Raw genomic sequence first — 25,238 nt, 5'->3', positions numbered from 1 at the left:
AACCAGGGGGTATTTACAGGCTGGGGACTGTGGTTGTTATAAAAATTAGGTTGGGTTATTTATTATAGGTTGGGAAATGGAGAGAGAAAAGCTTTGTTTGTAATAAAAGGTCTGAAAGAAGCAATTCACGGGGAAGGAGGTTGGGCTCATGTTAGAGCAGACACTGGGGCTGGGAAGGGACAGTGGTGGCACTGAGGTGACAGAGCTCAGCCCCCAGGACCTCCCTCTCTCATGGAAGCACTCAGAGGTCTGAGCAGAGCAGTCAAAAAGAAAACACGACCTCCGTGGTGAAGGTAAAGAGTTCAAACCATGGAAAAGTGCCACGGAAATAACTCCAGCTGCAAAGACTGGAAATCTGGGCTGCCTGTCTAAAAATAATTCCCCACTCTCTGCCTGAGTCTGGCATTCAGCCTCTGCTCTGCCAGAGGCAAAGGATGCTGCTGCAGGTGCAAAATCTGCAGGGGAGACTTGGCAGAAAACTGATCCCCAAAAATGAATGGATCACTTCAGGTGCACTGGGCTCCTCCAGGACCATTTCAGGTTTAACATCCAGACCAGCAAATCAAATCCCACATTGCCAACATTTACAGAATCCCTTTGGTGCATGTAAACAGGATTCCTCTTTCTAGAGCCCTAATTCCCCTTGGTGTGGCCATCCTGTGTCAGGACACAAATCTCCACTCCTCCCATCAGCTCCAATTTATTGCTGCTTCTCCTCCCCTCACACTCATCTCCCACTTGGCTCACACCCCTCTGCACAGAATTGCAGGAGAAAATTGGAAGGAGTTGGGTGCTTTGCCCATACCAGCCTTTCCCACACACTTTAATCTATATTTGAAGTTAATTCAGTACAGCTCTGAGAAAAATATTAACTTATTCCAGCCTTGTGTCTCAGCCTCCTTAGGAAGCTGGGGGAGGTGTGGGGAAGGGAAGAGACAGAGCCACACATCTGAGATGTGATGAGAAGGGGGGGTCTTGGAAGAAGGTGGGAGTCCAGAGGGTAGAACTGATTATCCACCCCTCTTCTGGACTTACTCATCTAAGCCCATCAGCTTATCTGAAAATACCATTTTTCCTGATGGAGAAGCATATGTCAGACTCAAGAATTACTAACTTCTTTTGCAGCACCAGTCAGACAGTCCCTGCCCCTCTCTGGTTGCATCCTCTTCCCCTGAGGAAGCATAATTTCTACCATCCCTAAGAAAAAGAAAAAAAGGGAAAGAAAAAAAGGAAAAGAAAAAAAGGAAAAGAAAAAAAGGAAAGGAAAAAAAGGTAAGGAAAAAAGGAAAAGAAAAAAGGAAAAGAAAAAGGAAAAAAAAAGGGGAAAAAAAAGGAAAAGGAAAAAAGGAAACTGAAAAAAGGAAACTGAAAAAAGGAAACTGAAAAAAGGAAAAAAGGAAACTGAAAAAAGGAAAGGAAAAAAAGGAAAGGAAACAAAGGAAAAGGAAAAAAGGGAACAGGAAAAAAGGGAACAGGAAAAAAAGGAAAAGGAAAAAAGGAAAAGGAAAAAAGGAAAAGGCAGGATGGGGAAGCGTCTGCTGTCCCTGTCCTGGGAGGTTCAGGCTCTGATCCTACATCACGTGCAGAATTTCAGGAGGAGTTGGGCACTGGCAGATTCAGGACTGCTCCCTTCATTCCCAGTCAGCAGACTGCCAGCTGCAATGGGATCCTGCCAAGCCATTTTCTCTCCCTGCACACCTTTCCCTCCCTTTCTGTGCTCCAAATGTCTTTCCTTGTGTTTCACAGCAGCATTTCTCCAACTGCTCCACACACAAATCCCCTTGGGCCCAGCAAACCTCGCCCTGCACACCCCCAGCTGCAACACCTACAACTCCTTCTCCCAAGGCTTTCCCTGCTGGTCCTTCCAAGCACGCTCTGAACAGCTTCAGCTCTGCTCAGCCCCTCTCCAGGCTGGGCTCAGCACAGAATGGAGCCCCAGAGAGGTTCATGGAGCCCCAGGGATGTTCCTGGAGCACCTGAGAGGTTCCTGGAGCACCTGAGAGGTTCCTGGAGCCCCAGGGAGGTTCCTGAAGGTTCCTGGAGCACCTGAGCTAGGATTGAATGAGGCTGCTCTAAGCCTCTGGAGATGGAGAAACTGAAAAAACTGTTTCTCCATCTCCACATGTGGCCTCTCTATCATCAAGGACCAAAAGCACTTCACCAAATTCTTTGGAGCTGAGATTTACCTTGTGCAGCCAGTGCAGGTTCATCTGCTGCCCCACAGCTATGTGACACAGGGCCAGGATCTGGGAGGGACAAACAGACAGTCAGACAGAGGCACATCACCACCCTGAAGGGTTTGAGCATGCAGGGACAGTGCCACCTGGATGGACATCACTATGAAGGTCCCAAAACCTTGGGACAAAGGGAAACTACTGCCACTTGTGCCCAGAAGTGGAAACTGGGCCATGGTATACCATAGGAAACAAAACTGCATTCCTCCTCTGAGGGTATCTGTCTTTTACTTTTGAGCATCTGAGCTCCAAGACCATCAGCTTCTCACTTTTGATTTTATGCAACTCCAGGCTAAGAAAAAGAGAGAGAAATCACTCCTCAGCTTGCTGATGGCCTGAGCAGCTCGTGGCCTTTTTAAAGCCAACACACAAAGCTCTAGGAAATGGGATTTCATTCCACTCACCAGTAACATTGTGATGTAGGTGAAGCCAGCAGCAGTTGTTACAAGGATTGGAATGGACCAGTCACTCCAATATCCCATCCGGTTATACAAAAACCTGGGGGAGAAGTGGGAAGGGCAGATTAAAAAGGGATTCAACACCAGGACAGCTTCACTGGGGTTAGACAAGACTTTAGAAAACAGATCTTTCCCTAGAAAAAGAGATAGGCAGCAAAAAGCACAAGTGACAGCCCAGTGCTTTAATCTCTTATGGAAATTAATGGATAGAGAGAGGCAGAGAAACCCCAGAACCCTTCTTGCAGCTTCTGACAGTTCAGACCTGACCTGGATTCAAATTTCGCCTCTGGATTTTTAGGAAAAAAACCCCAAAACAACATTCCTAAATTGGCTTGAATCAGGGTTGACATTATCGCTGTGCAAACCCTTTGGCACAGCAAGGACAGGATGGTTCTGGGGTGGAATCAGCTCAATCAATGAACTGGCTGGGGTTTTTTTTGGTTTTTTTTTTTTTGCCTCTTAGTGCCTTTTCAAAATTTTTTTTAATTTTTTTTTTATTTTTTGGTTACAACAGACAGAAATGCTGCATTATATAAGTGCAGGTCAAAGATTCAATCTCTTCCCCAGCACTCAAACCCAGCATCATTCATCAGCCAGAACCTCAGGTCTGTTTGGACAAACTCTGGGGTGGTTTTTGGGGCTGTCCTGTGCAGAGCCAGGAGCTGGAGTTGTGATGTAATTCAGGATATTCTCTGATTCTCATTCTGTCCAGGAGCAAAGCTCCCCTGTGGGACCTGGAGATCAAATCCTTGGGCTCAACAGGCATGGCCCAGGTCCAGGCCCTGCTCAGGGAGTCAAAGAGCACAAACCCAGGGATCTGCAGGGATCCAGACGTGCTGCTAGGAAAAAAGAGGGAAGAAAGGAACCAGGGCTCCTCTGAAGTCTTTGCTGATGCCACCACCCAGAGCTTCCTCGGCTCTCAGGCCATTTAAGCTTTTGCTCTGATGTCCCTTCAGTGTCCCTCTGAGAGCACCAGGCCTTCACCTGATGTGCAAATGATTGTTTTAAACTGCTGGGTCCATGGGAGCTAAGGAGCAGAGGAGCTTTCTCCAGAACCAAGGAAGAAAACCTCTGCTACACAGACTTGCATTTACGGTCCTGCTGCGGGGGGAACACAGGCAGGGTCACAAATCAGAGCATCCCCCTCAGCCTGCCTGAGCTTGAGTGGAACTTTCTGGTGCAGTACAAACCTCAGACAGTGCAGGGCTGAACTGTAATACTGTAATGAAATCAAGTGTAGACACCAAAATGGAAAATGCCAAAAGCAATAAATTAAAAAAAATACTGAAGAGGTACAAAGCATCTTCACTTACAAGGATCTCAGTGGTAAAGGCCTGAAACAATATCTGCTGGCCCACAGTTTTGCCTTGTCCTCCTAAAACCCATTTCAATCCCAGAACAGCCCTTTGGTCCTCACAAGTTGAAATGACTTAACTGCTGCCCAAGCTGTCTGACACACAGGTAAAAAGATGAAAAACCTCCTCAAGGGTGGCAGAGGGAAAAGGCCCTCAGAGGTTTGGGTTGAAAAATCTCCTCCTAGAGGGTGGTACAGAGCTGAAGCAAGTCCCAAAGAGGGGAGAAATCTTTCTCCAGTCCCTCTCCACCTGGTGGGACAGGCTGAAGGTGACAGGAGCCAGGAGAGCTGCAGGGATGAGCTCTGGAGGGCAGGAAGGAGCTCAGCAGCTCCTCACACCAATATCACAGCAGCTCCTCTTCCCAGCTCCTCTTGGGGCACTATCTTGGTGTGCCATGCCCCAAAGAGCCCTTCCTGTCCTCTGGAGGAGCTCCCAGCTTGCCAAGAAATCAGTGGGGCAGAGAGGAAGGCAGCAGGAGCAAGCAGCAAAGAAACCTGGTCCAAAATCACCACCCAGAAGTGACAATGACAGAGCAACAGCAAAGGTGCTGCTTCTAAACACCAGGACCTCGCTGTGCCTCATCAGCAACAGGTTCACAGCTCTGCAGGGAATAAAATGGTGCTTTCAGGTCCTTCTCACCCTGTCTGGCCCCAAACTGCTCTGTTTTCAGGGAGCCCATGCAGCTGTGCTGGAAGGGAAGGGCCAGGCTCAGCCTGCACGGACCCAATGGAAATTATTTCTCCCCTTGCCTGGAACTGGCATGGCTGTAATTAAAGCCTCACCCTGTGTTCTCCTCCTCCTACCCAGCCTCTCCACAGCTGTTTTCCAGAACCCTGCTCGACCTCTGGTGGTGTGTGGAGCAGGGGTGCAGCTGGGGTTACAGCACACACAGAGCACTGAGCCATTCTCAGGGCCTGAAATGCTGTTTTCATCCACAGAGCCTCTTCCAGCCCTGTGCTGCACACGAGGGAATCCTTTCCCTCTTGGGATGTGCTTCCAGCACCCTGGGATGCATGGCAGGGACAGGGCTTTGGTGACATCTGTGTTAAATCCCAAATGCCTCTTGCATGCAGAGCAGAGCTGCACATCTCCCCCCACTCCTGCAAGAACATTTGGGGACCCAAAACTTGGCAGCACTGCAGCTGCAGTGCCCATTCCCAGGGCTTTCCTTCATTTCTGAAGGAATGCTTTAGCCCTCTCACAACTCTGTGCTCAGACAGAGCTGGTTTTGCACTGGAGCAATCATTGAGGGTACAAACTGAAGAAGAGAAGGGTTCCAAAATACCACTTAAAAAAAGGCATGTTTATCATGCTGCTGTTACAAATAATACAGAACCACAGTAATGGTTTCACTTCTCAGAGTGTGGGCGTGAGCAAAGAGAAAAAAAACATTTTTCTCCTGGGAGGAGCCAGCTCACATCACCATGTTGGTAAATACTCTCCCTCACACAGCTCCAGCATCTAAAGCAGATGATTTATTTAAGGGATCAGCTCCCCACTGTGCTTTAAAATCCACTTTACATCTTATGTTTGACAAGAAGATGATGTCAAAGCAGTTTGGTTAGAATACAGCCCAAGGTGCTGTCAAAATGTTTTAAGATGCTGCTGATAGTAAAAGGGAGAATAATTTCCAGCACTGGAAGGCAGCTGGCAACACCCTAAATTCCAGCACATCCCACTGCAAAGCTCCTTTTCAGGTCCTTCCAACTTTGTATAATATTTTCCACACCCATGTGCTTCAGGCTGAATTTTTGCCATGGGTATTTTGTGGAATAGCTGCAGCCAAATTGCTCAGTCACTTTCAAATCCAGCCAACCATCAAGATAAACAAACAAAAACCCAGCCACCAAGTGGAGATGTGAGGCCACGTCACATCCACACACAGATCAGGCAGAAGGAGCTCTCCTTGAGCCCCACTTCCCACTAATTTTCCCTTTCTCACCATTACATCTCCATCCAAAGGATCTGGATGAACCCAAAGCTGCATCAAGCAGGTGCATGATGGCCAAACCCCAAATTTCCTGAGGGAAGCTCTACTCACCAGTTGATTTCATTGTAGTCATTGTGAACTTCCCACCAGAAGTAAAACCACACCAGGGTGAGGAAGAAGGATGAAGTGAGGATGAGGAACCAGAGGCGCTCCCACTGTGGAGGAAAAGAGAAGTCAGTGTCAGCAGGATCCCAATTGGTCCCAGCTGTGGAGACTCAGTGGAGTAAAGAGGCATTTCCAAAGGCAGATTTGGAAATGTTCCACATTTCCCCAGGTCTGGGCAGCGGGCTCGTTTATGTACATTCACCTTATGGAGGGCTGGAAGAGCATTTCTCCAGCTGCCAGGGAAGAGGGGACATTTCCAGATGTGGAGCTGGGGTTTTGTTTGATGAGGATTTTTTGTTGTTTAGGTGGGTTTTTTTGGGTTTTTTGGGGCAATTGTTTAATTACCTTTTCCATTCTCATGCATCTTCCCCTCCCCTGGGCTTAGCCTGAATGAGCAGCTATCCCATGGTGAAGATTACACAGCAGATTAGGGATGTTCCTACTCCTTATTCCTTCCCCTGAGGTGCTCAGATCCTGCAGAGCCAAACCACCCATCCCCAGCATTTATTCCTCCCACCACCACATATTTCAAGTGTTTTACAAACAGACCACACCAGCACCAACATTCAGCATGCAGGAGCATTTCAAATTCTCCTCAACACACACACACACACAAAAGAAATCCCTCAAACAAATCTGTTCAGTGCCCCTGCTCCAATGCCATGGATAAAATCCCAAACCACAAGGACATCAATCAGTGCCTTCAAACTGCCTCCCACCAGCACCATTTCCATGGGCTCCTGGTTGGTTTTTAACCCTTGGCCTTAAATAGTCCACAGGTGTTTTCATTTCAACAGGGAAAACACTGAAATAAACTCTGCATGGAAAATATTCCAACAAATCCTCTCTTCCCACAATGAGCAAGGAAGGATGAAGACTGGAAAAGACTATGAGCAACTCTGCCACTGTAATTCCCTTCCAGATCCTGAGCACACACTGATTTTTTTGGAAAATGCTGTTTTCCCTGGTGAACTTTCTGGCTTTTTAATTATGCAAAACAATGTAACCGATATAGTGACAACAGAAGCATTAAAAAATACTAGGTTTTGCCTCCTTTTCCATGCTAAGGGCTGGAGTTACCTACTTAACTGTAAATTATTTTTATTTTTAATATGGCTATTTTTTAACATGCATCACCCTGGACACTAATCCTGTGATACAGCTCTTCCATCATAGAAAAAAAAAAAAAAAAAAAAGCCAAAATAAAGCAATAAAAGGGTTGGAATGATTTTGCTTTTGCTGTGCCAAAAATGATGTTTTCTCATAGAAATTCCAAATTCTTGGCTGTATAAGCCAATCCAATTTTGCCCAGAGAAGCCCCTGGATCCCTGGAATGGTTCCAAAGGCTGGACAGGGCTTGGAGCAGCCTGGGATAAGGAAAGTGTCCCTTCCCAAGGTGGGGTGGCACTGGATGGGCTTGAAGGTCGCTTCCAACCCAAACCATTCCCCTCCCTCTGGATGCCTTCCACTCTGCACGCCCCCAAGATCCCAAACCTCAATTTCCCACTGTTTGTTGGGATTTTCTTTCCCCCTCTCCATTGGGGTCTAACACCTTTTTGCATATTTAACCCACATAAGCTAAATATGGGTTATATTCCCACATATATTTGGGGTTTTCCAAGGCAAGGGAGGCTTTAGGTACCTTTTATGCCACAGACCAAGATTTCTACAAAAATCCCACCCTCCAGCTCTTTAAAGGTCACTCTGGGCTGAGCTTTGCTGATGTTCATGCACTGGGTGGCACTGATTTGATAAACAAGCCAAGGAAAACATTTTAAAACCTTTGAGCTCTTCCCCCTGTATATATAAAGATAATTCCCCCCCTTATTTACATGCAGGCAGCAGAGCTTGTGGCAAGCTCTCCAAAAGCTATTTTGGGTCTGTCCTTGAGGGTGCCCTTGCCATGCCTTGCTGGTTTTGTGAAAAGCCAGGCAAATTCTTCTGTCTCAAGGCATCCTTCAGTGAGTTCAGCCACATTTCTCAGCGGGCTTGCAGAAAAAAACACAGAATATTTGATCTTTAAGGTCCCCTCCAACCATTCTCTGATTCAGTGATCAACACACACAATCAGATGGGCACCCAAAGGAAATTAATGACAACAGAGACATTCTACCAAGTTGTAGATTGCCAGATTTTAAAATTTTAATTAAAATCACAGAATCCTTAATAACAAACAAGTACATAAATCAGTGTTTCATACACATTCTCCACCACTTTTGCACATCCCCAATCCCTACCCCATGCCAGGTGGGAGCAAAATCAGCTCCAGGTTAGGGGGTTTTGGGGGAAAAAAAGCCAATCCACATATTGAAGGAATTTTCAGAAAAGCCAGTGTTTGATTCATCTGTGACACTGGCTCACGGATTTTCCCCACTCCTGTGCTTGAAGATTTAATCTTGTTTAAAACAGCACTGAAATTCATATCACAGGGGACAGATTTTCCAATTTAGGGATTAGTTTTGGTTAACTGAAGGCTCTGCCAGTCTCTTTTGCTGCAACTCCCCAAGCCAGACAAAGCATCATTTACTGCAGTGCACAGGAAAGCAGAGAGGCTCAGGAAGTTTATTTCATTTATTGCACGATCTGTGGGAGATGTTGTGAGGTTTAACCACACACACACTCCCACCAACCCCTCCCACAAGGACTTTCTCAGTTCTATATTAGAAACAGGAATTTCTCACCTATTTCATTCCAGATGATCACACATATGCCAGGAGACACCTCCCAGCATGGAACCATTTGTGAACTAAAAAAATCCTTTGACCAGGAAATCCAGGCTATCTAAATTGCCTCTTTTGCTCCCAAAAAACAGATCAGCACTGCATCAGGATTCAGAGTCTGATGTGAACAAAAAATTAAAAAAAAAAAAAATCAAGACTGCCCAGGGTGAGAGTGCATTGATCTGAAGTGGTTATCACTGCATGCGCATGTGCCTCTCTTCCTGAGGTTAATTCTATTAATCACAGAATTAGAAAGGCTGGAAAAGAACTCAAGATGAACCATATCATTAATATTCTTCATATTATATATTAAGAGTAATAGAATTAATATTTATATAGCGATAGGATATATAAATAAATTCAATATATTTATAATTAACATTGATTTAAATTACATAATTAAGCTGGCTCTATCAGAACTCTGTCCCGAGTCCTGTGGGCAAAACAGAGGGTTCAACATGTGAGGCCATATTAAATTCCTTATTTTTACCACATAACAGAGGGTCCAACACGTGAGGCCACATTAAATCCCTTATTTTCCCCACATCCAGTCCCCAGGGGTGCTGAGATGCTGCACCCCGAGCTCAGCTGCCCCCTCACACTCCCTCTGGGAAGCAGGGCCAGCCCAACACTTGGCTCCAGGTCTGCTCCGTGGGAGCCAAGGCAAGGCCAGAGCCAGCTGATTCCCTGACAGAGCCAACAGAGCAGAGGGATTCTGCTCCAGAGAAGCTGCTGGAGTCGCCCCAGCTGACAGCAGCCCTGAAATGCCATCCTGCACCTGTGCTGCTTGCTGGAGTCCCTGTCAGCTCGTCCCAAGCAGGATTAGCATCCCTGAGATCCACCTACGTGTCCCAGCCTTGGGAGGAAACAGCAGAACCCTTCCCAAAAGCAAACCCACGCCCCCAGCATCCTGCCTGGCACCCAGAGAGCTTCAGAGGAACTGCGAGGAGAGAAGCCTGCTTTGAACTGGGAATGGGCCTGAGGAAATGCCTCTGCTGGCTGGATTAGGGCTCCATTCCCACAGGGACGAGCTCACAGCACACATTCCATCAGTGTGGGTGAGGCTGGGTCCCTTCCAGGGACCTGTGCATCCTCAGGAGCTTTCCTGTGAGGGAACCCAAATGCCACTGCTGGAGCGTGCTGCAGGTCACCCCAGCACAGCTCAGAGGGGAACAGATGGATTTTGTATTCCCTCCTGGAGTCACATCCACCTGCGAGGATTGGCTCACAACAAACCCACTGTGCCCAAAGCTCTCCCAGAGCAGCTGAAACCACAGCAGAGTCCACCCAAAGATTCCACCTAAAGCTTCCATCTAAAGAGAAAGCTTCCACCGAAAGATTCCACCTCAAAAGAAAGATTCCACCAAAAGCTTCCATCTAAAGAGAAAGATTCCACTGAAAGATTCCACCTCAAAAAAGATCCCACCAAAAGCTTCCATCTAAAGAGAAAGATTCCACTGAAAGATTCCACCTAAAGAGAGAGGCTCCACATAAAGATTCCACCTAAAGATTCCACCCAAAGAAAAAGAAAGATTCTACCCAAAGAGAGAAAGATTCCACTTAAAGCTTCCACCCTAAACACAGGGAGGAGGTTGTGGGTGCTTGGAATTGAGGAGATCCACCTCAGAGCAGATAGATCTTTGTCACTTAAAGATATTTTCTTTAAAAGACTGAGAACTGGAGAGCATCAACAGCTTGGAGCAAGCTGGTGTGGTGGAAGGTGTCCCTGCCCATGGCAAGGGTTGGAAGAAGATGATCCCTAAAGTCTCCCAATCCAAATCATTCCGTGGTTCTGTGAACTCTACAAGGAGCCACCACTGAGGCCGGGCAGAGGACACAGCCCAAAGTTGTGTAGATGTTTAAATCAGATGAGTGCGGCAGTTGGGGCACATTTTTTATTTATAAAATAAAAGGAAAAAAATAGGAAAAAGAGGGAGAAAAAGGAAAAAAAGGAAAAAAATGTGGGGGGAAAAAAAAATAAAAAAGAGGAAAAAGGGGGAGAGAGGGGGAGGAGGAAGCTGACCCTCTTGTTTCTGGGGCTGTCACTCATCCACCAGGAAGAAGGCTCTTATTCAAGGCAAAGTGCCTCTGGGAATCCATGGCTTTCAGTCCCTGGGGAGGACCCAACCCATTCTCTGCCTCCTGAGCACAGTGAACCTCCTGTTCATTCATTAAAATAATGAAATAACTAAATGAAAATCCAACTAGAACAGGAAGAAGCTGTTTAACAATGTCTTACCCCTCCTCTCCCCCCCCTTTCTTTTTTTAATCAGAAAAAAACTCCAGTTTTGAAAAACAGAAGCCTTTTAGAGAAGATTTAATATTTTAAAGCAATTTCTTGCTGAAGGGCATCTTGGCTTGAGGATGGAATTTCTGCTGAGAGGAATCTGGAAGGAGCCTGAGCCCTCCCACAAATCTGGCAGCACATTGTGCAGGGCATGCACAAGCAGATGGAAAACAGCAGCACGTGGATCTGACCACACCAACAAAACCCAGTGTGGGAATCTTCCTCCAGCTCCATACTGTAAATCTCCCTGCTGGAAGTTTTGTTTGCAGGCAACATTCAGAGATATTCAATACAACCACACTTTCAACCTTGGAAATGCAACAAGGTGAAAAGGTGTTTTATCTCCCTGCAGTGCATTCCATCCTTGTGTCCCTAAATATCCACCAGCTCAGGCACCTGCCTCTAGCAAATCAATGGGGTTTTTGAGGGATCAGTCCTGAACAATTGCTCTCTACCTCAGCAGCAAATCCAGGAGCTGGAGTTGGACTGGAGCACCACCACCATCACTCAAGAGTGTTTTCAGATCATTTTAATTCACTCCTGGATCCAACAAAGAGTTTATTAAGGAGTCTGCACTCCACTGTTTTCTGGCATTTTCAAGAATCAATTTGCTGCAGGCATTTATCAGTATTAGTTTGGAGAGGAAAGGAGGAGAGGTAACATTTATCCAGCAAATACAAAGGGAAAACTGACAGCACAATTCCTCAGTTCGGGATTACCCAATCAGATCTTGTCCAAACAAACAAAACATTATCTTCAAGCAAGTTATTAAATCATCTCTGAGAATGAAAGATGACTCCATCTCCCAAGAGAATCAGAAACTGAGGATCACCAGGAACAAGTGTCAGCTGGAGTGTTTTGTCAATGGGAACACTTTAGGAGAAATGACAAACTCTCCTTATTAACTCTCAGTATGTGAATGCAGAGCCCTTAAAGCAGTGACTTGTACTGAATTCCCACCCTCCTCTGGCTTCTGCTCCAGGGTTTCCCCACCACCCTGATGGGGAGAAATTTCCCTTCTGCCCAGCTGGAATTTCCCCTGACGCAGGCTGTGCCCACTGCCTCTTGCCAAGGGCCATCCTGGCTCAAGGTCTCAAGGCCAGGCTGGACAGAAGGGAAACACCTTCCTGGGTCCAGTGGAAGGTGTTGGAACAGGATGATCTTCAAGGTCCCTTCCAACACCAAAAAATTATCATTCTGTGACCTTCTCCATCCTCTCCTTAGCTGCTGGGAGCAGCAAAATCCTCTATTCCCACCTCCATCTGCACAAGCCCAGCTCTCCACCCATCCTCCTCCATTCCTGGCTCCTGTTCCAAGCAGTTTGGTGCCCCATGGGTTCACTTCTGTCTGTTCTATGTTTACAGGGAGCCCTCAGTGCTCAGATGAGTTCCCTCAAGTGTCCCAGGAGAGGAAATCCCACATCCGGCACTGCCACTGTTACAGCCCAGGGTGCAATCAGCCTTTGCTGCCAAAAGCACATCCAGCAGCTCCATCTGGCACTGCAGAGAGGCAGAACTAATGGAAAGCACCTTGCACCCCAAGGATTTGAACCATTTAAGTGAGCAAATCAATAGACTTGAGTAGTAAATGTTGGCCTCACAGACCTCACGCACACCCGAGGTGCCTGGGCTGAAATTCCCTCACCTAAGGCTGCAGAGGGATCAGGCTTTCATCCCTCTCTTGGAGTGAAGATTCAGGAGCCCAAGGGAGCAGGAGGAGCCTGCAAGACCCCACAGTGCATCAGGCAGCTCCCACAGGACTTTGTAACCTGCCCAAAGGCTTTGTTTTCTCTCCATCCAACAACCCCAACCATCTGGTGCAAACCTCTGCTTGAACTCCTCCTCATCCTCAACTCTCTGCTTTCCCCGTCTTGGCTTAATAATTCAAATTTCATAAGGAATGGGATTTCATAAGGAATTTCCCCAATTGCTACAGCCCTCTCCAGGAAGGACAGGGAGCGACTGGAAAGATAAATTTGGGAGCACAACCAATTTGAGCCAGTCTGGTCACTTCAGAAACACTGCCAAGGTTTTTTACTCCTTGGTAACACGTTACCCTGTGGTCTTGCATAAGAGGCACCTGCCAATCAGTAAAGAAATGGGCAGAAGAAGGAAGAAATTTGGTCTGGCAGACAATGGGTCTGAAGCAAGGAGCAAAGAAAAGAAAGAGAGAAAGAGAGAAAAGAGAGGGAGAGAAAAGAGAGGGAGAGAAAAGGGAGAAAAGAGAGGGAGAAAAAGAGAGGGAGAAAAAGAGAGGGAGAAAAAGAGAGGGAGAAAAAGAGAGGGAGAAAAAGAGAGGGAGAAAAAGAGAGGGAGAAAAAGAGAGGGAGAAAAAGAGAGGGAGAAAAAGAGAGGGAGAAAAAGAGAGGGAGAAAAAGAGAGGGAGAGAAAAAGAGGGAGAAAAAGAGAGAGAGAGAGAGCCCTGATGCTGAGGCTTCAACACTTCACCAGATGTTTCCTGAAGTAAGTCACTGCACATCTCAGGCACATCTTGTTTATTACAAAGCCTGGGCTAAGAGCTCTCTGCACACCTTGTTAGAAGAGGCCATGAATGAGATTCCTGAGCTGTGACATGCTCCATTTACAATTCCATTTAGCAGGTCACAGAAAGGAGCAGAGAACATATTCCTAAAATATGTGCTCCTGCTGGGGCTGCTGGAGCTGAACTGCAGCTCAACAGATGCAACTCAAAGAGAGCCAAACCTCTAAAAATATCATTGCTACACGTTGTGAAACACCTCCAGCTCCCAGCCTCCAAAAACACAGCCACAAAGGCTAGGGCTGATTCCCTCCAGGCTTACAAAGCTGGGAGCAACGGGACAGTTTTGCTTGCCTGAACAGCAAGGAGAGGGATAGAGGGATGCAAACTGAGGGATAACCCAGCCTCCCTCTCCACAGACTGTGTCAGAGCACCTGTTTCTCTCCAGGTGCCCACAACCCAACAAAGGCAGCACTCCAGTGCATCCCCAGCATCCACAGAAAGCACTGGCAAGCCCGGATGGCAGAGATGGGAATTCCTGTGCTGTTCAGACAGCAGCACAGCTGGAGCCAGGGCTCTCTCTGGCCCCTGGGGACTTTCAGCAGCAATAATCACGTCCTGGACCAGCTCTGCTTCCAGCAATTACATCCTTGCTCTTTCATTCAAGGCAGAGGTAAACAAAAATCCCTGAGGGAGCCTCTGATTCACGATGAGACAGAAGAGAGTGAGAGGGGATCCCCGATCTATCCCCCACAGCATGAGTTACTCTACTCCCACAGCTCCTGATAACACCTTTTTAACCTACTGGATTTTGCCCAGCCAACATTACCAGTGCTTCTGGACAAACTCATGGAATAATTCAAGTATTCCAAACCCATTCCTGATGCTAATAAAGCACCATAACATCCTTTTTTACTTTCTTACTTGGAGACCAAGGGGAGACAGCTAATTTTTCCAGACTAAACAGGTCCAGATTTTTTTCCATTCTTTACTGATGAGCCTCATCTAGGGAAGGAAAAAAAAAATACAACCCAAGGTCCTTGCAGAGACCACGTGGCTGAGGTGCAAGGCTTGCCTGAAGTGGGGCACCTTGCTGGGCACAGCATCCCTGCTGAGCTCTCATCAGCATCAAGCAGCAGGAGGATTTCGTGCTCAGAGCCTCCTGAGGGTGTCATTGCTGCTAACTCATGCCAGGCTCCTGACAGTCCTTTGCAAAGGCACATGATGGTGTCGACTTGCATTCAGCTGATGGTTCACTTTAATTAAAGCACCAGCATCCTGGGGCAAGGGGGTCAGGATTAAAACCAGCTTTCATAAAAGCAGGCTCAGTAAAAAAAAAAAAAAAAAAAAAAAGGACTCTATAATCTACCTAAGAAAACAGCCAATGAAGGCTGTTAAATGTAATGGCCTCAGCATTACATTTTATTCAAGTAATGTCAGAAAAAAATTATTATCAGCAGGAGGAACATTTTGTGCCCATCCTGGGGATTTTGGAAGGTGTTTCCTTAATGTTCAGCTTCTAGCTCCAGGTGGAAATAGGACATTTGGGCCCTATACCAAGCCTGGAAAAGATTGCAGTCTCTAAAAAGCCCAGCAAAGCTGTGACCCAACCACCCTGCACCTCTATGGATCACTCAGTGCCAGGGGCAAGAGCTCCAATTTGCCTGTACTGATCCTATTTCTGTCCTGGCCCCAAACTGCTTTCGCCATTCGTTCAGATCAGGCTCAGATGTGCCCCCAGCTCTCTCCTCTTGGGTGTTTATGAGTTTAATAAGCACAGCTTTACAGGAAGAACAGTGGATGAGAGAAATCCTGAATATTTATTTCTATTTAAAGAGAACTACTGCATTTCAGAATTGCTTACAGGATTTCTGTCCTAAAATGTTCTATAAAATACCCTAAATAATCTGACATAGATGTCAAATAGATGCAAGGGCAAATGACTGGACTGGGAGAAGAACCAGACAGTAAGTTTATTCCTTGGACAATTTTCCCCTTGCCTCTTACCCTTGGCAGCAAATGTCTGCAAGACAAGTTCTAAAAATACTATCTTGTCATGATGCTTGGCACAAAAGGAACAAATACAAACCAAGGATTTCTGTGCTGGTTGAAAGGGCAAGAGCATCACCAGCCAGAGCTGGAAGACAAAATCCTGACAGGAGAAGAGGCAGTGGGTGCCATTCTTGGTACCAATATCCAATTTTTCTGGATTAAACCCTAGATTAGACCCAGTGTGGGTCTAGGAAAACTTTGATTGGTATGACCAACAAACAGCAGCCTGTGGAACCTCCACAGAAATACAAAGTTAAACCAGGAACATCAACACCAAAAAGCAAACCAGAGCATCTCCCCCATGGAAACCCACACAGCCTCTCTTCTCTCTCTCCATTGGTGGCACAAATGATAGGCAATGACATATTAAAAAAGCCTTTTCAAGGGTTGATCATTGAGCAATTCTGCCTGAAGGGTCAGCTGGTCTCCAGCTGAGGACAGCAGCAAGGAAAATGCTAAAGCAGGAGGTGTCTAAATGCTTGTGTTATTCAGAAACCACTGGGAGGCACAAAAGCGAGGGCTAAAATAAGCAAAATTTATAGAACAATAAAAGCTGCAGCCAAGAAGTGAAAGGTCTGACTTACACAAGGTCCCCTTCTCACTTCCCAGCAGCTCTGACACATCACACATCACTGCCGTTGCATTTTCTGTGATGTTTATAAACTCTGGCATGGCAAAGTTGGATTATGTAACAACAACCCTGCCATGCGTGCCTGGACAGGAGCCAGGGCCTCCCCTGCAGCCATTTCCCCTCAGTACCATCACCAGGGCTGAAGGGCAAGCAGCCAACTTGCAGACAAGAGAAACAAGTTGTTACCATCCTGTTTGAAGCAGGAGCAAGAGCCTCAGTGCTGAAAACCTGAAATGCCTCAGTGGCTGGCTGGAAAAGGCCCTGGAACTGCTCCAGCCCCACCCTGCTCCTTCCAGGGCCAGGATAGCTCCTGAATGGTGCCCAGCCCAAAAGAGGGGCCCTGCTCTATGAAATCTGGTTTATTTCTCTTCATTTAAAGCTGGAGCATCTGCAGCAAAAGCACAAAGGAGGCTTTGAGCAAGAGGCATGGCCAGGGAGATGAGGAGTTCACAAGGGAGGAATTCCTGAGTCACCTTTCCGGAACCAGAGCGAATTTAACATTTCAGAGAGCCACAGGACGGTTTGGGACGGAATGAACCATGGGCATGGACGCTTTTCACTATTCCCAGGCTGCTCTAAGCCCTGTCCAGCCTGGCCTTGGGCACTGCCAGGGATCCAGGGGCAGCCACAGCTGCTCTGGGCAGTGCCAGGGCCTGCCCACCCTCACAGGGAATGATTCCTTATTCCCAATATGCCATCCATCCCTGCCCTCTGGCAGTGGGAGCCATTCCCCCTTGTCCCCAGTCCCTCTCAGCTCTCCTGGAGCCCCTTCAGGCCCTGCCAGGGCTCTGAGCTCTCCCTGGAGCCTTCTCCTCTCCAGGTGAGCACCCCCAGCCCTCAGAGCATCCCCATGGCCTCCTCTGGGCTCTCTCCTGCAGCTCCAGGTGCTGCTGCTGTGTCCCCAGGGCTGCAGGTGGGCTCTCACCTGGGCTTAGGGGCAGAATCCCCCTTTTCCTGCTGCCCACACTGCGGGATCAGCCCAGGAATCTCCAGTGAGTGTCCTTGGAAGCAAAGCAGCACCATGGGTAAAAACTCGCTTCATTTCCTCACCACAAAATCGTTTGCAGTTCCAGAAAAGGCATTTTAATGTGGCTGATCTTCTCAGCTCTGTGGAAATGGGGATAATTATTGCTCTGCTCAAGAGCTGCACGTTGATTACAGCGATGGAAGGCGGCACAGAAATAACAAATCTGCCAAACTGCTGCTCCTGCACTCCACAGTCTGTCCAAGCAGCAGCAGAGCCAGCCTGACTTTCCACTCCCCTTTGAGGGACAACCTGGAGAGGGCATTTTCTGCAAGTTCCAAACAGCTGGCACTGCAGATAACCCAAAGCTCAAGATTTTCCCTACTCCATCACTCACTGATTGTGAAACATGCCAGGAAAAAAGTGCTCATCCTGCAGCTCTGCCACATGACTGTGGACAATTTGGATGAGCAAACTGCTTTTCACAATTCCTTCTCTTTGCACAACCCAACATGGATTCAGCAAGTTGAGATAAAAGTTGATAAAAAGCCCCTGTGGTGGCCAGGAGAGGGATGGACCAGACAGATCCCAGCTAGGGGAAGAATGCAGGAAAGAATTCCCAAATTCCTGGATTTCAGCCTGGGCTTTTACAGACAATGGAAATGTGGCTTTTGGCTTCACATCTGGGATAGATGCTCATAAAAAATATTTCTAAGCACAGAAATAGATCATATCCAGAGTGTCAACAAAAGGGATAGGTTTTATCCCAACCCCACAACCTCTCTCCTGCTTATGGGACAGAATATGTCCCAAAATGAAGCACAACCTGTGTGATACCAAGGTATAACACCTGCATTCCATGTTCCTTGTCCATCTTGCTCATGGAGCAAAGCAGCTCTTCAATCTACTGCTTGGAGGGGAAGCTTGGCAGACATCAAAATGCTCTAAAGGCTGCTGACCACACTCACAACCAATTTTTTCTCTTCCTACTCTGTTCAGATAATAACAAACACATTGGACCTGAAGGAAGGTAAGATAAATGCAGAGTAAAGAAAAAAAAATTGAATTTTCTGAAGTAATTGAATTTTTACCTGCCCTGCAAAGAAAGCTTCCCAGCCCATTTCTCTCCTCCCTCCTGCAAGAGCAAAAACTGCTCGTGCAGCAAAAGCCATGGCAGGAAAGTCATCTGCAGAGTCACTGCAAAGTCATCTGTCACCTCTGTGAGCTTTGTCATCACAATCCCTAGGCAGGGGTTTGTACCACTGAGAAAGGGAACTTTGGGGAGGAATGGCCTTGAACTTGCTCTGCCTTTGGCTGGGCTGGGTTTTTTCCATGCATCTCAGAGCATCAAAATTGCTTCAGTGAGAAGCAGCTGGTGAGAAAAATACCCAGTTTTTCAATCAGCAGCTAAAGCAGTCCTGGCTCTTAATTATGACTAATTATATCAAGGCACATTTGGTATAAGGCACCTGTTTATTTTTCAAAATGAGAATACAGCCAGCATTGCCTACACAAAGCACAGGAAAAGTAAAAACTCATTTACAAACCCACTTGAGGGTGTCAACTGTCTGCCTGCAGGACACCCACCCCAAAAAACCCAATCCTTTGCCACAGGAAATATCTGAATTATCCACAGCTCCCATTTCAGCAGGACTGATGGGATTTCTAAATATAGCACGTGCTAAGCCATATTTCCTATTTTTTGCAGCCTCTTCAGCAGCCTGGCTATTCCTGCTCCAGATCTGCTGAGAGAATATCAGGAATATTTCACAGAGATGCAGAAGGACTCTCTGTTCCTTCCTCTCCAAAGGCAGCCCAGGAAGCTCAGGGGTAGGAGCTGCATCTGCTGCTTCAGCCCACAGGCTCCAGAGGAACCTTGCCTTGGGTTTGCTCCAGCACCAGACAGGCTGCAGCTCTCAGGAGAGCCAGGAGAAAGGAAAAGCAGCAGCTCTGAAGCCAAGCAGGAGCATTCTCCCTGAGGGATGTGGGCTTTGACATGTTCTTGCTGCATTTAATACCCAGACAGGGCTGATTTGGCCCTTACCTGTCTCATCACAAGGGGAATTTCTCAAAGCATCTCCCAGCTGTGGCCAGCAGCTCTGGGAGCAACACAAAGCACGGAGAGGACAAAAACAGGGAAGCCTGACATTACTTTTTTCCACCACACAAATATTTGATGAGCAAAGCTTTCTTACCAATTGTTCATCCATCAAAGAAACAACATCAGAACTGATTTTCTCCAGCCTGGGCCCACCCTTCCAAAACATCCTCACTAAAGCAATGACTGCACTGAGTACAGTCTGAGATGCCAGAGTGAAAAAAACCTAAAAAACTTAATAAAAGTAGTGTCAATAAATCTCCTGGCAGCAGGCTGTGGCCACAAGCCAACCTGATTTACAGCTGAGCTTGCAGGAGGCAAGAGACAGGAAAAAGGTGGAATGTGCTCCCCCCCAACCTCAAATTAGGAAGCCACAGGGAGAAGTGCAGATGGATGTTGGCATTCCCGGCAGGAGAATGGTTGCCAGAAGCAGGCACAAAACCATCCAGTTTGGCCAAGAGAACAGACCTGGACCATTTACAGCAGCAGATTGAGCTTGAGGTCACTCATATGATCCATAAAAAAATTAAAAAGAATTTTAAAATCACATTTTGGAGTGTGTCCAGGGAAGGGAACGGAGCTGGGAAGGGAACGGAGCCCCAGGAGCTGCTGAGGGAGCTGGGAAAGGGGCTCAGCCTGGAGAAAAGGAGGCTCAGGGGGGACCTTGTGGCCCTCCGGGGGTTTTGCCTGGAGAATCTTGTCCAGAAGTTTGGGCTCTGCCCATGAACAGCCTGATGTTTTCTCTCCCTGCATCAGAATGTCTCCAGCAGAAAATGGGGACTTCAGAGGAGCTGGAAGATGGATTTCTGTGGCCAAGTCTTTTTCTTCTCGCTGTGCTCCATGCTGAGTGCAAAACTGAGTTATTAACATGCTCCCAGGGCTGATGCATGTGGGAAACCACCAGACAGACGTGGCAGCTGCCTGAGGTCGGGCAGGAATAGAAAATAAATCTGACAGAATCAAACAGAAGCTCACAGAAGGCTGAACTCTGTTTCCTGCTGGCAGGTATTTAAAAAAAGCAAATAAACCTTATCAAAAGTACCTTGTCAAAACCATGGCCTGTGGCACACACAGAAAAAAGCTTCTAAAAACAACCAGACAGACAAAAAAAATTCCTAAACAAAATGATAAAGCCACCACACAGAAACATCAAAACCCCACAAACCAAAGCTCAACAAACGTAAGTCACAGCCTCAGAATCAGCAGGGCTTACAAAGGGAATCACAGAATTGTTTGGGTTGGAAAATCCAGCTCCAAAGCCCTGCCATGGGGCAGAGGGGTTGGAAAACAACTCCTATCACCACTGGACAGCACAATTCCCCCTAATCAGGAGCAACCAGGCCAGGCTGCAGCCATGGATTCAGGAGACACCCTGGAACAAACGTGGGATAAGCCAGCCCATTAAAGCAATTGCACCTTAGATGCTATAAAGCTTAATAAACTGCTCCTAAATTATTAGATCTGGCCTGATGTAATATCCCTGGCCTGCTTTGAGCAGCAATCTATAGGTTTATTGGGTTATAAATTAGAGTCAACAACTCGAGCAGGGCACAAATGAAAGATCTGCTTTGGAAGCAGAATTACCATAACACCATAAATAGTGACACACTGCACCTCCCTTCTTTTATTCCTCTTTACATTGAGGCTGGGCTGTAACTTTTAAGATTTAAGATTAAATTTTTTAAAGTATCCTGCAGCTTGGGAATCTTCCCTCCAACAGCATCTTTTTAAACAAAATTATCTTTCTCTGCTGGCTGAGAGCACCAGGACCAGCACCCCTAGGTCAGGGCTTGTTTAGTCCATAGCTCTCCACCTTTTCCATTCCCTACCAGGAATTCAGCTGCTCCAACCTCCACCACCTCAGCTACCAGCTCTTTTACCACAGTTTTGCACTTCTCAATATTTTTTTTTTAGTGTAACATATTCAAATCAAACACCTCAGCCTTTCCAAAGGTGAACCATCACCAGATGCTCCCGAGGGAAAGTCACAGGAAGGGCACAGGAATCAGTAAATCTCCATCAAAGCTCAGGGAGCAGCCCAAAAGTGACAGGAGCATCTTGGAAATAACTGGATTGAACATGCCTGGACACAGAGTGAGGCCAGGGAAACACTGGGATTTTCCCCTAAAGTCACTCCCAAAAGCTTTTACAGAGGAATCATTACAATCAACAACTTCACACAACACCTAAGCATCCCTATTTTATTTTTGTCCCCATCCTGAAGCTCAGCAACAGGGAAAACCTGGAATTTGTCAGGGGTTCACAGCCATCTCTCTGCCTGTAAAAGGCACAATACTCTTTGTGAGCCCTGAAATCAAAAATATCTCCTTCTCAGGTTGATGCCATTACTTGATACAGACAAAAGCAATTCCATCAGGATAACCCAACCCACCCCATGTTCCCCACCACCTTCTCATTGTCCCTACAGGAAAAGCAGCATTTCCAAGAGGAGACTGATCTGAACACGTTGGTTTTCCATATTCACAAAGCCTCTGAAGAGATAAAACAGTGACCCTGAGTTTGTCTTTCATGCTCAGAGGCCACAAAACCAAAGTGCCTCTGTTCACAGACAGCAAATCAATCCTGACACCCTCTCCAGACCTCAGAGAAAATTAAAATCATTTTTAAACCCCAGCAAACCCTGACATCTGGAATTTGACTGCAACAGGACCCCGAGGAGGATAAATAGCTGCAATTTTGCAGGCAGCAGTGACAGCACACAGCTACACAGGGCTCCTTTCCTACCACTGCAAATAATCAAATTCATATTTAAATCACCCTCCTCCCACCAAATTATATGAAAGCAAATCCACTGTAGGAAGTCCTAACAAATAGAAAGCATCAGCCAAACACGCAGGGAGCACTTGATTTATTTCACAAGCTTTCCTCACCAGTGTCAGTGTCCCTACACAGTAAACATGGCTTAATAACAGAGCTCAAGTCCTCCTTAAGCACAATTTGGGGAAGCCAAGGAAAACAAACCCTAATCCTATTTGAAGCCAGCGCTGTGATGACAGACAAAAGTGTTTAAACAAAGCTCACGATGTCCATACATGAATTATTCAACTCAAAGCCTCTTTTCCACCAGTGCAAAAAGCAAAAAGTATTTCATGTGTCCCAACCCTACAAGCAAGGCAAGAGTCCAAAAATTGGGCAGTGCATTAACTGAATGATTTTCCCCAAAGTATGTCCACATGTTTGTTTTTTCTCTCCTTACCAACTCCTTTCCTTGTGATCTTGGAGGTGTTTGTAGAAGGTGGAGCCTGCCAAGATCAAGATCTCCATAAAAAAGGCACCATAATTCAGAAAATATCAAATTTCCATCTGGGAAATGACTTTCCAGAGGTAACTGGGTGGCATTTAATGCATTTCCTGATTCTGAAGGCATCCTCAAGCTTTAACTTGCTCCAACAAGGAGGACAAAACACGGCCAGAGGAAACAATGATATCTGAAATTTTCACTTTCTGTTCTCCATCAGGAGTTCCCACCCAGTGGCCACTGAGAAAGTCAGTCTTGAAAAAGCAAATATAGGAGAAAAAAGATATAAAAATGTGAATAGCAGAAGGAACACACTCTGCCTGATTCTGAGAAGCACCATGAAATCCACCCAGATTTTTTCTTTATCGATCTCAAAGCAGGGCAAAACAAAATCTCTTTCTTACTCTGGTGTTGTCTGTAAATCAGCATCATCAGGAGCAAGAGGACAGGAACTCCTTGTCCTCAGCCAGCTCTGAAATATCTGAATTTAAAGCCTTTGAGCAGTCTGGGGGTACTGAGGAAAGGGATTTTGGGCTATTTCTCTCCTTTCAAGCAAACAGAAGAAAGGAGATCACGGAAAGAGGAAGAAAACCAGAACAGGTTAAAAAGGGAGGGAAAGAGGCACCAATTAAATAAAAGCCACAAAGCAACATGAATCATTTCACTGCCAAGAAAAGGAAGGAAAAAAGTTCACCCAGGGCAAGATTAGCTGTTGAACAAGCCTGTGCTGGTGGAGGCAATGCAGAAATGCAGAAACTGGAGAGTTTCCTTTCCTCCTGCTGCTTTTTGTGCCCTCAGACACCCTGGAGGCTCCAAAGGCTCTGTCCCCCCCACCCATGGCCATCCCCATCTCAGCACCAGGGCTGGCAGAAATTCCACCTGGAATTCTGGAAGCCTCACATCCACTGAGGCTTCTAAAGAAGGCAACCCCAGCAGCAGCAGCAGCTTTAAAAATCTCCTTTTTGCCACCTCTGAAAAACCCTTCAGTCAGTGGTAAAATTGTAATGGAGGCTTTAGAGCCATTTCAGCTTTTTACCTCTCTAATAGCTTTAAACGTTGGTCGCGAGTGTGGAAAAATCTCAAATTTAATTTGTTTTCAAGCCACAGAGGCACTGCACTAATAAGGAGCTGAGTGCTGGCTTCTCATAAAGCTGTTTTAGTGCTCATAACCACTTAATGTGCCAGCAGCAGCAGATGCTTCCCAGATTCTCCCTGGGGTGCAATACCCAGCTCGGTGCTGGGATCCATTCACAGAGCACAGGTGAGAGCAGCATCTCAGGGGTAAAATGATTATTCCCATTTGGAGATAAGTCAGAAAAAAGGAGAAGACGAGTCTTCATTTCCAAAGCTGTCCTGCAGTGCTTTGCAAGCCCTCAGTAATTAGAAGGGGTGCGAGGCTTGAGAATAAAACAGATCCAAGAGCATCTCAAGGGCTCAGAAAAAGGCCAGAAATTCCCTCCAGCCTCCACACTGACAGTGGTTTGTATATAATTTTTTTTTTCTTTTTGCACTGACAGTAAATATATAGTAATTCTGCATTTTTACTGCTTTATAATGCTCTTTTAAAAATAACTAGGTTTTTTATAGTTAAAACATGACCTGCATTGGGCTCTGCCTGTAAAGCAGCAAGGCTTTTTAAAAATAGTTTTTGTTTGAATCCCAATGGCTCTTTCAAGTTTATCTTTTGATACACTCAGGATTTTGGGAAAATTTTGCAAAATCTTGGGATTTTGTGAGTTGTTCCCTTAGTGCCCCCCAAGCTTGTATGGCTGCCATGTGTTGTGGAGTGCTTGTGAGTATTTGTGGCACTGCTGGTGCTGGTTTGGTACGGTCAGAATGACCCTTTACACTCATTATTTGCATTTTGCTGCACAAAGGCCAGCCCATCCATGAGGTGTGGGAGTGACAGGAGCATTCCCAGGCAGCACCTGGCTCCAGGTGAGCCCATCCATCACTGCAGGCAGCCCCGGATGCTCCCAGGGAGGGACAGTCTGCAGAACAAGTGGGAACTGATAAGGAAAACAATTTGGGAGCACAGGCAGTGTATGAAGTCATGAATCACACCCAGACACAGACGGCAAAGACCCCCTAAACTTTAACCCTGCTGCAAAATAGAATTGCAGAGCAGCAGTTGGCAGCTGATTTACTACCTTTGGTCATCCTGACAGCTGTGTGGCCTGGGCCACCTCTCCAGCACTTTTCCCCAGCTGCTTTCATGCTCTCACACAGATCTGCTTTGAGGGAACAAGTCCAGCCCAGGAAAGCTTTGTACCCAAAAGCACAAAAAAAGTGTTTTCCTGAATTTTGCACAATTTTCTAGGAAAAGGAGTGAGAATAACAGAATCGTACAAGAGTTTGAGGTTGTAGGGGACCTTTTAAAGCTCATCCAGGTCAACCTCTCCAGCAATGAGCAGGGATGCCTTCCACTGTCCCAGCTGCTCCCAGCCCTGTCCAACCTGGCCTGGGGCACTGCCAGGGATCCAGGGGCAGCCACAGCTGCTCTGGGCACCCTGTGCCAGGGCCTGCCCACCCTCACAGGGAACAATTCCTGCCCAAAATCCCCCAAATCCCTGCCCTCTGGCAGTGGGAAGCCATTCCCTGTGTCCT

The 25,238-nt window shown here is 46.7% G+C and overlaps 1 protein-coding gene across 21 annotated transcripts in view; it reads right to left on the bottom strand.

Moving 5' to 3' along the window:
* Positions 1-25,238, bottom strand: part of GDPD5 (glycerophosphodiester phosphodiesterase domain containing 5) — a 100,643-nt gene that overhangs the window by 23,111 nt on the left and 52,294 nt on the right. For all 21 annotated transcript variants that reach the window (XR_012577594.1, XR_012577597.1, XR_012577598.1 and 18 more), the window contains 3 exons: positions 6,089-6,192; positions 2,639-2,732; positions 2,187-2,246 (listed from right to left, as the gene is read on the bottom strand). Coding sequence is in view for 7 of the 21 variants with exons in the window: in XM_074531024.1 (XP_074387125.1) it covers positions 2,187-2,246; positions 2,639-2,732; positions 6,089-6,192 (258 nt within the window). In the remaining 14 variants the exon portion in view is untranslated. The remainder of the gene's footprint in view (positions 1-2,186; positions 2,247-2,638; positions 2,733-6,088; positions 6,193-25,238) is intronic.

This window comes from Zonotrichia albicollis, chromosome 2, assembly GCF_047830755.1.
Source record: "Zonotrichia albicollis isolate bZonAlb1 chromosome 2, bZonAlb1.hap1, whole genome shotgun sequence".
NCBI classification, from domain to species: domain Eukaryota; kingdom Metazoa; phylum Chordata; class Aves; order Passeriformes; family Passerellidae; genus Zonotrichia; species Zonotrichia albicollis.
Note: the sequence above shows the minus strand (reverse complement) of the source record. Positions and strands in the feature narration are given on the sequence as shown.